General features: G+C 41.7%; 1 protein-coding gene across 3 annotated transcripts in view; it reads right to left on the minus strand.

The window, feature by feature from the left end:
* Positions 1-13,076, minus strand: part of trpm2 (transient receptor potential cation channel, subfamily M, member 2) — a 327,556-nt gene that overhangs the window by 84,811 nt on the left and 229,669 nt on the right. For all 3 annotated transcript variants that reach the window (XM_078551683.1, XM_078551681.1, XM_078551682.1), the window contains exon 20: positions 2,354-2,486. In XM_078551683.1, coding sequence (XP_078407809.1) covers positions 2,354-2,486 — 133 coding nt within the window. The remainder of the gene's footprint in view (positions 1-2,353; positions 2,487-13,076) is intronic.

The following is a 13,076-nucleotide window of genomic DNA, read 5'->3' on the forward strand; positions in this document are numbered from 1 at the left end:
ATGTCCCCTCAGGACTGACCCTTCAAATAAGGGGAACCACTGCTCCCTATCCACCCTGTCCATGCCCCTCATAATCTTGTACACCTCGATCAGGTCGCCGCTCAGTCTTCTCTGCTCCAATGAAAACAACCCAAGTCTATCCAACCTCTCTTCATAACTTAAATGTTTCATCCCAGGCAACATCCTGGTGAATCTCCTCTGCACCCCCTCCAGTGCAATCACATCCTTCCTATAATGTGGTGATCAGAACTGCACACAGTACTCCAGCTGTGGCCTCACCAAGGTTCTATACAACTCCAACATGACCTCCCTACTTTTGTAATCTATGTCTCGATTGATAAAGGCAAGTGTTCCATATGCCTTTTTCACCACCCCACTAACATGCCCCTCCGCCTTCAGAGATCTATGGACACACATGCCAAGGTCCCTTTGTTCCTCAGAACTTCCTAGTGTCATGCCGTTCATTGAATACTTCCTTGTTAAATTACTCCTTCCAAACTGTATCACCTCATACTTTTCAGGGTTAAATTCCATCTGCCACTTATCTGCCCATTTGACCATCCCGTCTATACCTTCCTGTAGCCCAAGACACTCATCCTCACTGTTAACCACCCGGCCAATCTTTGTGTCATCTGCAAACTTGCTAATCCTCCCGCCCACATAGTCATCTATGTCATTTATATAAATGATGAATAATAGGGGACCCAGCACAGATCCCTGTGGTATGCCACTGGACACTGGCTTCCAGTCACTAAAGCATCCTTCTGTCATCACCTTCTGTCTCCTATGACTTTCTGGAACACTTTGTCAGGACTTCACCAATATTCGAGCAACATTCATTCTGCAAATTTCCTGAGGATCTCACATAAAAGAGATTAAGTGATGCGTTACTCCACCTTATAGGAATCACCAAGGGAAAGGTGTGCTTGATCATGGGCATCTTGCTAGGGGTCCACTTGGACTTGACATGGAATGGCAAGAGAACATGAGGTCAGTAGCACCTGCAGGAGAGGGGAATTGGAGGGCAAAGAGGGTGAGCTGGTGTCCATGTCCCCTCCAGACACAGGACATTCTTCTTCTTCGGGGTTTCCTCCACCAGAACCTCCAGTGCCATGTCCGAGAATTTGTGCTTTCTCCATGTTTGGCTGTGTGCCAGTCAGAGTACTCCATACCTTCAATGGAAATGGATGTGAGGAACCCACATATACAGGTCCATGAAAATTGCACCTAATCTGCACAAGTCCTAAATCTGCAGGTGTCTTTGCTGTTCTCTTGAATTTAACTCCCACTAGAGTACAGGTTCATGGGCAGTGGTTACCATCCTGAACCTCCACCAATGAATTATGCTTGATGCATGGGCAATGCATACAAAATATTCTGTAGTCAACAGTCAAAACAAGAGGTACAGTGACAAAGCCACATAGTTTAAATGTACCAACATACCATACAACAAACATTAAATATAGATGTCACTTCCACATATATGAATATCTGATTCTCTCATTTCTCTTCTCTCCCTGCCTTAGGTCACTTTCACCTTCCATTCTCTCTTTCATTCCTCCTTTCTGCCCTTCACTGTCTGTTTCTCTTTCCTTTCCTCTGCCTTTAACGCCATCCCATTCCCTGTTTCTAATTTTCTCTCTCTAGATTTATCATTGCTCCTTCCTTTCAATTTCCTCATCTCTTCTTTCTTCTAACTAATTCCACATTCTCTCTCTTTGTCCCTCATTGTTTCCCCAGTTCTTTTTTCCACTTCTCTTGCTTTCTCTCATTCCCTCACTCGTTAATTTCTCCTTTCTCATTCCCTCTTTCCCTACCATTTTCTCCAACTTCCCTCCTTCTTCCATTACCTTTCTCACATTCTCCCTCTTTTATTCCCTTCTCTTAATCTCTTTTCTTACTCCTCTCTATTTCCCTCATTTCTGTCATTCTCTATTTTCCATTCTTTGTTGACTCATTCCCACTTTCTTCCCTTTTTCTCATTCCCTTTCTCCCCTTCCACGGTAGATAGAATGGACACAAACAACACACATATACACAGTGCATACATGGAGTGCAAACATACATAATACATACACTTGCACAGCACACACTCCTGCACATCCGGACAGTATGCACACATAGCACATGCATTCAACATGTGCACACAACACATGTGCTCATCATGTTCACGTACAGCATACAACACAACATGCATGCAAACATAATAAAAGCAAAAAATGCTGGAAACACTCAGCAGGTTGAGCAGCATCTGTGGAGGGAAACAAAGTAAACATTTCAGGTCAAGATGACCTTTCATCAGAGTTGCATGCAAACATGTATGACGTACACACATCATAGAGCAACATCTTACCATCATTTGCACCATGATGATTTTTGGCCCAAGAGTTTTGCTAACAGTGAAAATATGCATCACTCTGACACAGTAAATGATGAAATCCAGGCACAAAATGATCCTTCCATGGTAGAAGGTTGTAGGAAAATACCTAGAAGTACAAATATTTTTGAAATATTAGATGTAGAATGGACCTTTACCCATAAACTATCTCACAAAGTGAAAAGGTCACATAAAGCTTAACACATCCCACCCTCCCATAACCCCTTACCCAAGTCACTTCACATAGTAACGGGGTCCCAGAGTACCTCAGGTCCACCTACCCATAACCTACAACCCCTCCCCACTGGAATTTATTGAGCCAGTCTAAACTGAGTGCAATACTAATGGAACTAGGTTTAGCCACCCATCACCTCCCCCCGTCAAAAGTCCCCAAACAAATTTCAGGCTGCTGTCTGTCTTGTCACTCTCTCTGACCTTAGAAGTTTTGGAGCTAAGTGAAAAGCTTAGAAGGGAAGGAGAGATTAAATATTTGGAGGAAGATGGTCGAATGGCTAGGAAGGTGAGGAGAGATTTACATCTAGAGCTGATTGTTAGAAGTGCAGCGGTAAAATGGCACCTTTGGGAATGTGTGACTGGCAATACATTGACACTATCCCAGTGGTAAGGTGTAGCAGAGGAAGGCCCACTGATGTGGGCAATGAGAGAGGTAACAAGAAGGAAGGTATAAATCTGCCAGACCAGGAATAGGGAAGGTTGTAGGAATTGGACAAAGGAGGCTCAGAAACCAGTGAATGGAAATGAATGTTAAGATTGCAGGGCTGATAATGTGGAAGGAATTTATTAATATATGTAAAGAATAGGAAACAGTAGTGTTTTGTTGTGGTAGGAGCTTAGACAGGGTTTTGGGGATTATCTCATCTTCCAAAAGTATACTGCTTGAGTCTGTAGTTTCTTTAACCATAATTGTTTATTTATAGCAATTATTTACACATTTGGACCTTCACATAAGATTAGAGCTTTTCCTCTTCCAGACCTCCTTTATTTCTCAGTCATGTGATCTGATATCATTATTACATCAGCATCATGTGCTCTTTACTCTACAGCTGTCCCCAAGTCTTTATCCCTATCATATTTACATCCTCCTACATCTTCCCCCAAAGTCTCAGGCTTCACAGGGTTAGCCCCCGAGGTGCCTTGACCAATCCTCCCTGATCTGGTTCTTGATGTTGAGGATATTCAGTACTTTCCCTTCTGCTGGTGTGAGTGATCCTCTCCTGGGTGGCCTTAGAGCTTATAATAAGCATTTCTATCTTCTTCAGGATCTGAATAGTAAGCCCAAGTTTTGACTGCATTTCGTTCCAAGGATTTAAGGCACTGCAGTTTCTCTTCATGATGATTGTACTTTCCCTCTGTTGGTCTCTTACTCTCTCCCTGGGCTTCAGCACTGGGAACTCAGGCCCTGTGCTTATTATTAAAGTTCCGAGCCTGCTTGTCTCTCTTTTGTTCCTCATGCTGTTTTACCTTCTTGTGGTCAATCGTGGTAATGTTAGGTTTGAATTTTTGCATCAGAGATGGAAGCTGTGTTCTCAATCTTTTATTAGCAATCAATTAGTAACTACATTCTGTAGTAGTGAGGATCGATAATTCAGAGGAGCCAGATTTAGGTCTTTGATTTTCGTTAATAAATCCTTAATGGTTCGTATCCCTTTCTCAGCCTCTCCATTTACTTGAGGAGAGCGAGGTAAATTGGTTACATGAACGAAGCCATATTTGTTTGCAAAATTTTGAAATAGCTCATTAGCAAATTGTGGCCTATTGTTGGATGCTACGTTATCTGGATTGCCCATGTGTTGAATAAATTCTCGAGGGATTGAATGGCTGTTCCTGCTGTGGTACTATGCATTTGGTTTACTTCAATCACCGTGAGTGGTAATCAATGACAATAAGGAAAGTTTTCCTCTTAAATTCAAATAAGTCCATTTCCAGGCACTCCCATGGAAAGGTAGATGGTAATATTGGTTCTTTTTGTTCATGGCTGTTTATGGTGCTAGTAAGATGGTTAGAAATCATCTCTCTATGGAGTAAGTGGTGCCTGACCACCAGACTGATTGTTACACCCATGAATGACACTTCACAATTCCTAGGTTACCTAGGTGAAGTTTTTGAAGACTATCAAGCCAAAGCGCTCTCAGTATGACATTTCTATCGTTGAAGACTAGTAAATCGTCAATGACAGTTGCACTGATCAAAGTACTGGCACAGTATTGGATTACTGGGATAATTGCATCTTTGCAATCGCTTTCATGTTCAGAAGGGTGACTAGAGGTTTATGGTCTGTTTCAATTTTGAAATGTAATCCCATAATGTAATCTGAAAATTTTTCACACGCCCACATTGCTGCCAAAGCTTCTTTTCCTACAGTGATGTATTGTTGCTCCATTTCTGTTAGTGACCAGGAAGCATAGTAGACTGATTGATGTATCTCTGCATGAGAATACCGCCCCCAGACCTGTAGATGATACATCTGCTGCTACAATGGTGAGAAATTCTGGGATGTAATGTGCCAAAAATTCAGAAGAGATTAGAAGTTGCTTAATCCTTTCAAATGCTTTTTGCTGGTCCACATTCCAGCGCCACTGTTGACCTTGTCTCAACAGCTATCTCAAGGGCTTGTTGACCTTTACTAAATTTGGTAGGAACTTGCCTACTTGATCCAACATTCTGAGGAATCTTTGGAGCTCAGTTATCTTCCTGGGTTGCGGAAATTCTTTTATAAATCTAGTTTTTTTGTGGATCAGCTGTGATTACAGTGGCTTGTACAATGTGACCTAGAAACCTGATAATGTGTTTGGCAAACTCACATTTTTCATTCAGTGTTAGGTCTTCATCCTATAAGGCTCTCAGGGCTGTTCTGACCCTGCGGTCATGCTCTTCTCTCATGGATCCATATATAAGTATGTTGTCCATATGGCAGATTAGTCCTTCCATGCCATCCAGAGTGTGAGGCATTGTTTGCTGGAAAATTTCAGAAGTGGATGCAATTCCAAAGGGCAATCAATTGAAACAATAATGACCAAATTGTGTTATAAATGTGGTCAACAGTTTGGATTCTTTGTCCAGATGGAACTGCCAAAATCCACTGTTCACATTCAATTTAGTACTCTTGGCTAGTTTGGTGAGACTCTCAACCACTGCAGGTGGATATTATGTTCCTCTGATTTGTTTAGTTCAGTTAAATCCATGCAGATTCTTATAGAACCATTTGGTTTTAGGACTGTAACCATACCTGAACACCATTTTGTTGGCATGGTGACCAGCAAGATAACCCCTTGCTGCTGCATCTTTTCGACTCGGTCCACCTTACAAATTAATTTCAGCTTTAGGCATGCTTTTCTGCTTAAAAAAGAGCACTCTTGATTTTAAAGAGAGGTTTGAGGATTTCTCGAGCTTTATATTTCAGCTTCGTCATGAGTTGGCCTTTGATTTTTAATGTAGTCCCACCAGAACCCTGTAATTTAATAGATAAGGGTTGCAATGCAATCTGTTTGAGCCATTTGACTTCATCTGATAAAATAGAAACCCCTGTTCCTGTGTCTAATTTAAATTCTGTGGGGTATCCATCAACTTTGAGTTTAACACTCCAATATTTGTTTTCAGTGTGATTTATCTCCCCGAAGGTTAATTCCCGTTCTTGTAGTTCTGCCACCTATTGTATGTGATTCTGTTTTAAAATTTCCTCTTTTTACAGGTTGTCAGCATTTTATTTTTCCCACAGTTGTGGCACTCTGCCTCCACTGCTGCACATTGTTCTCGTTTATGTGGTTTGTTCCTGCCACATCGGAGACATTTCAAAATGACAGTTGGTGCACTTTTCTCCACTTCGGCGGGTTTAAGCTTTGGCATGCTATCCCTTTTATAGCATACAAGCTGAATGGTCTCACTCAATCTTCTCCATGGGGCCTCTGCTGTTTTTGAACAAACGCCCACTTCTGTTTCGTAAGCTCTGTTTGTCTTGTGAGCTACACTGTTCTCACCAGTGTTAAATCCTCTTTTGCCTGTAAGAGGTCTGATAATGTTTCATCTAGGACCCCCACTATGATTTTGTCATTGAATCAGCCTGTTTTGTAAAATTCCATAAGTGCAGTTCCCTGCTAGTGTGTAGAGATCATTGATAAACAAATCCATGATTTTGTCTGGCCTCTGCTTTCTTCTATTAAATTTAGCTCTCTTGATTATTTCAGTGTTTGCTGGAATTTAATAAGAGTCAAAAGCTTGCAGGGTTCTTCATACGAAGCTGAAGTCTCATCAATTCCCTGCCTTGTTCTCACATCATCAGTGATAGATCCTACAGCATAAAGTACCGACCTCATTTTTCTGGTCTTTTTATGTAATCGTGAAGCAGTTCTGTACCACGTGAACCTTTTCCTCCAGTTGTCTCAGTTCTGGGAACATTGTGAGCCTTCTGCACTCTGAAATGGTCCTAAGCGTGATAGGGTGGGTCCTATGCTGCCGCTGAGCCCTGCAATTGTTCCTGCTTCTCTCATACTGCTTGCTGCTTTGTGCCTGTGCTCACAGCTGTCCGGTCTCCGGGTCTGTGAGAATTTGCATCTGCTGTTCCCACAATGTTCCAACTTCTCGGTGAGTATTGGAATTTCTTCTCTTTTGACCTTCCTTCAAGGATGTCTTCTTTTGCCAGCCTTGTAGCTTTCTTCAACCTTTGCTGGGTTTTTAACTTGCTGCCACCATGTTTTGTTGTGCGGTAGGGGCTTAGACAGGGTTTTGGGGATTGTTTAGTCTCCCAAAAGTATGCTGCTGGAGTCCGTAGTCTCTTTAACCAACTCTATTTACAGCATGGAAATACATATTTGGACCTCCACACAAGGTTAGAGCATCTCTTCCAGATCTCACTTACTTCTCAGTCCTGTGATCTGACATCATTATTGCACCAGCATCAAGTATGCTTCTGACCCTTCACTCTACAAAGAGGACATTGAAGGATCAAATGGAAGACATTCTGAATAACTCCTGTGTCTGTGTTAAGGGAGAAAATCTTGGGATGCTTTCCTAATACAAAGGAGGCTATTCAGCCCCTGGAGCCTATTTGGCATTGAATTAAATCATAGCTGATATGTACCTCAATCTATCTTTGCTCGAAATTCCTTAATACAAAATAAACTCTCAGTCTTGAAAATTGCAATTTATGCTCCCAGTATCCAGTCATTTGGAGGAGAAAGTTCCAGATTTCCACTAGTCATTGTGTGGACAAGTATAAGGAAAAGATCAGGTTGTCCTGGTCTATGCGAGCTGGTTGAAGTCCATTTACAGAATCGCTCAGCTACAGCAATGGTTAGTTTCAAGATGAAGTAATAAGATCTTGAATTAAAGACAGTTTAGAAGTTAGTATGTAAAATAAAGTACTCACTTTGATAAGGGAGAGTATGGAACTGAGAACTGGGGCTTCAGAAGGTGGAATAAAAGTTAATCCAGAGAAATGTCATATTAGCATCAGTAAAAGCAAGACAGTGGCAACAATGTTAGATTAGAGGAATAGGGATGTTGATAGGGAGACAGAAATCAATAATCAACCAAGAAGCTTTCTCCATATCTTATGCAAGAGTGCAAACAAGGGTTTAGAAGGAACATCTCAAATAAAGAAGCACCTCTCCAGAAAAAGGACTGAGAGAGAGATTAGATGTATTTCCCAGATACAGGTCTGTGAGAGAGATTAGATGGATTTCCCAGGTACAGGTCTGTGAGAAAGGGAGAGAGGGAGAGATCAGAGGAGTCTCCCAGATACAGGATTGTGAGAGAGAGATCAGAGGAGTCTCCCAGATACAGGACTGTGAGAGATCAGAGGAATCTCCCAGATACAGAATTGAGAGAGAGATTAGAGGAGTCTCCCAGATTTAGGACCGTAAAAGTGAGATTAGAGGGATTTCCTAGTTAAGGACTGTGAAGGATAAATCAGAGGGCACCACACTTTAGGAAGCATGTCAACATCCAGGAGGGAGTGCAGAGGAGATTCATTAGAATGGTACCAGGGATGTGGTAATGTGATCATTATTGTGGAAAGACTATTGTTATAATCCAGAAAGCCAGGTATTGAAGGATAGAACTGGAGTCAATATTTATTCACTATTATAGGCATTTATTTATAGAGATAACCATTAAAAACATGCACCTCCTAATCCCACCACCACAGCTTCAATCTGTTCCTATTTATAGAGACAGCAGTTAATACCCACCACCTGCATAGAGTTAAATACAATTAATATACAATTAACAGATTACCTTCTCTCTCATTAAATAAAAACTACATTTATATGTACTACCAAAACTTCAAAACAAATTTAATCGAAGATATTCTGTACAAAGCATTACACTGTGAGATGTCCCTCCTTTAGGACCTCTAACAATTTCTTTATACATATGTTTATTTTGTAACACAATCTGACAATTAATTATTTGTATCCATTCACTTAATTTTGGAGATTTCCTTTCTCTCCAGGGTTTCTTTCAAGCCAGCAAGGTCAACCCATAACCTTTACTCACACTTTTCGTATAGTGTACATTATCCGACAAGGAATGATTGATTTTCTGCATAGCAGAATACTGTCTTCATGATGCCCACTGAACAGAATCTCATCTAAAATATTTGACAACTAGAAGCCCATATTCACTGCCTCCACAAGAGCCAGTGTTTCAGCAACCAGAGCACTTTTAACAACCATTTTTAGTTTCTTAGCTTTCCAAGCTAAAGGGCAACATTTCCCATTTTTACCTATAAGAAATATTATGAAACCAAATGCACTAGAATATCCATCAGGAAGATCAGCATGTAAAGCATCTCTAAAAATGACTAGCTTCATGTTATTGGGTCACGTCAGGATGCACTCATCAAGGTTTCAATTTCCTAATGTTTTATTTGCCTTTAAAACATTCTCAACTTTAGGCTGTTTCATCATAGTACTTAACTCCAACGCATGAAAATTAGCAGCTGGTATAGTTTGAGTGCACAGCCAATTCAACTAACCAATCAATTACAATTGTTCTGTCTCTTCTTTAGATATAAAATCATCCTTAGGTTCAGTACAACTAACATTCTCTAAATAGATTTAAAGTTATTCCAGATCTACTTTTCTTAATATTTAATGTAATATATTTAGAAGCCTCACAAGCCTGACTTCCAATCTTAAATTCCACTCTACTTTTATTTCTCAAATACAGTAGTACCACCTCATAACAACATTCCTGATGAAAATTCCTGCAAGCTTCCCTCTTGGTACCAATAAAACATTGTGGGATTTGCTTTTATTTGAACATCGCCTATTTTCAGCTAAGCAGATCTCACCAAAAAATACCACAAACTGGAAGCAACATTCAGGCCATAGATGTATTTCTTAAGTTGCATTAGCTTTCCTTCTGCAACTGTTAATTAACCTATCGCCCATGAATATGTGGGCAAAAGACCAAAAAAAGATTTTCAAGATAGCTTTTCCAGCTGTGGGGGAGTTTGCCCTAACATAATCTTCCCACACTGGGGAGCTTTTCCTGGGCAGACTGGGAAGTTAATTAGCTGCCCATTCCACAAGATAGGCAGCCAATTAACATTGTTAAGGTCTCAATTTGGGGCAATGTTATGGCCTTGATGGTATTTTTCTGGCAGTGAAGTGGCACCCTCACCACATGCTCAATGGAAACAGCCTCCCTATGGCAGGTTGGGGGGCATCGGAACAGGAGTCTCCATGTCCAATGACAGCAACGCAGGCTGAAAAGGCAGCACTCCCAGCTAAATCAATTCGCTTGGAAGTGTCATCCCCTCCCCTCCAAGGGGCTTTTCCCCGAAGAGTTTTTTATTTAAATCTATACCTCTGAGAATGCCTCCATGTGAGGCACCCTTGTGGTCTCTGACCTGCCTCAGCAGTGCCCACTTCTCCTGATGGGGCTGACAAGTTTCAGGAGCTGCCGGCCCTCTGATTAGGCAGAACTAAAAGGGGGATTTTATGCTGCTAAAGTAGGGGAAGAGGAGCAAGAACAGAAAGGAAGGCCTGGGATAGGGTTGAGACTGAGAGAGATTAAATGTCAAAGGTGTCATGGAACAAATGGCAAAGGGAGTTGTAACTGTTGCAGTAAAGAAACACAGCATTTGTCCAGAATAATTAACTGCTCTGTCCTAAAGCAAAAAACATGAAAAGCCAAATACAAACAGGCACATGACAAAAAACACAGAATCAAAATGAGGGACAGAGTTCATGGTCTGAAATTGTTGAACTCAATATTGAGGCCAGAAGGCTGTAGTATGCCTAATCAGTAAGGTGCCTGGTATGATATGATAGCCATTACAGAGATATGGTTGCAAAGTAACTATGGCTAGGATCTGAATATTCAATTTGGCATTTCAGAAGGACAGGAAGGAAGGAAAGGAGGTGCGGTAGTTCTGTTAAACAAGGCTGAGATCAGTACAGTAGTGAGAAATGAACTTGGTTCAGAAGATCAAAATGTAGAATCAGTTTGGGTGGGGATAAGGAAAAACACAGGAAAGAGGTCACTGGTGGGAGTCATTTATAGGTCCCGTAGCAGTAGATACACTGTAGGACAGAGTATAAATCAAAAAAAATGAGGGTTGCAAGAAATCAACTGCAATAATCATGGGAGATTTTAATCTTCATAGGACTTGGGAGCAGGTGTAGACCATTCAGCCTTTTGAGCCTGCTCCACTATTCAATAAGATCATGGCTGGTCTGGTTGTTTCTCAACTCCACTTTGTCGTCTGTCCCCCCACAACCCTTGCCTCCCTCTGTATCAAAAATATGCGGACTCTGCTTTGAATAAATTCAATGAGCCATCCTTCACTGCTTTCTGGGGAAGATAATTCCACATACTAACGGCTCTTTGAGAGAAAATATCTCTCCTCATCTCTGTATTAAATGGTAGACCTTTTATTCGTAAACTGTGTCCCCTGGTTCTAAAACAAAAACAGAATTACCTGGAAAAACTCAGCAGGTCTGGCAGCATCGGCGGAGAAGGGTCATGAGGACTCAAAACGTCAACTCTTTTCTTCTCCGCCGATGCTGCCAGACCTGCTGAGTTTTTCCAGGTAATTCTGTTTTTGTTTTGGATTTCCAGCATCCCCAGTAGCTTTTTGTTTTTATCCCCTGGTTCTAGTCTCTCCCGCAAAAGGAAACATCCTCCTGGTATCCACCCCATCAAGGATCTTATATGTTTCCATAAGATCACTTCTCATTCTTCTACACTCCAATGGGTTTAGGCCTTTTCTCATAACCTTTCATCATAAGAAAAGCCCCTTATCCCAAGAATAAGTCAAGTAAACCTTCTCTGAACTGCTTCTAAAACAATGATATCTTTTTTCAAATAAGGAGGCCAAAACTGTATACAGTATTCTAGATGCGGTCTCACCAAGCTGCAGTACAGCTCCAGTAAAACTTCCCTACTTTTATATTCCATTCCCTTTGCAATAAATGTCAACATTCCATTTGCCTTCCTAATCACTTGCTGTACCTGCAAACTAACTTATTTGAGATTCATGTACCAGGACAGCCAGATCCCTCTGTACCATTGAGTTCTGCAATCTCTCTCCATTTAAATAATATACTGCTTTTCGATTCTTCTTGCCAGAGTGGACAAGTTCACATTTTCCCACATTTTACTCTATTTGCCAAATTTTTGCCCATTAACTTAACTTACCTATATCCCTTTGCAGACTCTCTACAATCTCTTGCCAACTTACTCTCCTACCTATCTTGGTGTCATTGGTAAATTTAGCTAACATACATCATTGATGTAGATTGGAAATGGTTGAAGTACCAGCATTGATCCCTGTGGCATTCCACTCGTCACAGCATGCCAACTCAAAGAAGACTGCTTCTTGTAAGCTAACCAGTCCTTTATTCATGCTATGCTCTCACCGTGTAATCTTATTTTATACAGTAACCTTTGATGTGGCACCTTATCACATGCCTTCTGGAAGTCCAAGTACACCACATCTACAGCTTCCCCTTTATCCAACTTGCTTGTTACTTCCTCAAAAAACTCTAATAAGTTAGTTAAACATGGGGCAGGATTTTCCCGTCGGCGAGTGGGGGGTGGGGCCCGCTCGCTGACGCGTAAAATGATGCACGGTGACGTCGGGCGGAACTCCCAACATCACCGCGCCCCATTTAAATTTTCAGGTAGGCAGCAAAATCAGCTGTGCGCCCGCTGACCTGTCAATGGCCAACTGAAGCCATTGACAGAGTCATTAAACTAATTAATGGACCTGCCCGTCCAACCTTAAGTTTGGCGGGCAGGCCAGGAGTCCTGGTGGGAATTAGAAAAAGCATGAACCCTCATCCACGGGCGAGATGAGGTTTCATGTAGGTTTTAAAAAATTTAATTAAAGTTCTTTCAAAAATTATGGACATGTCCCAACTCATGTGACAGTGTCACATGAGAGGACATGTCAGGGAATTTCTTTTTCTATTTTTAATATTTTTGACAGTAGAGACGATCTCCCTGGGGCAGCACTTAGCCTCAGGGAGATGACTGCGCTCTTTCATGCGCCTACGCGAAAGAGCACACTCAGGTTTAGGGACTCCCCCCTGCCCACACAGGGACCACATAGTGCTTCCGTGCGGACGTCACGCTGGGTGGGCTTTAATTGGCCCGTCCACGTAAAATGGCGCTGCACCCCTGACTGGGGGCGCCGATCGGAGGCACACCTATGTGCGCCCGCACTTCA

This window comes from Cetorhinus maximus, chromosome 11 (assembly GCF_964194155.1).
Source record: "Cetorhinus maximus chromosome 11, sCetMax3.hap1.1, whole genome shotgun sequence".
Lineage (NCBI taxonomy): Eukaryota > Metazoa > Chordata > Chondrichthyes > Lamniformes > Cetorhinidae > Cetorhinus > Cetorhinus maximus.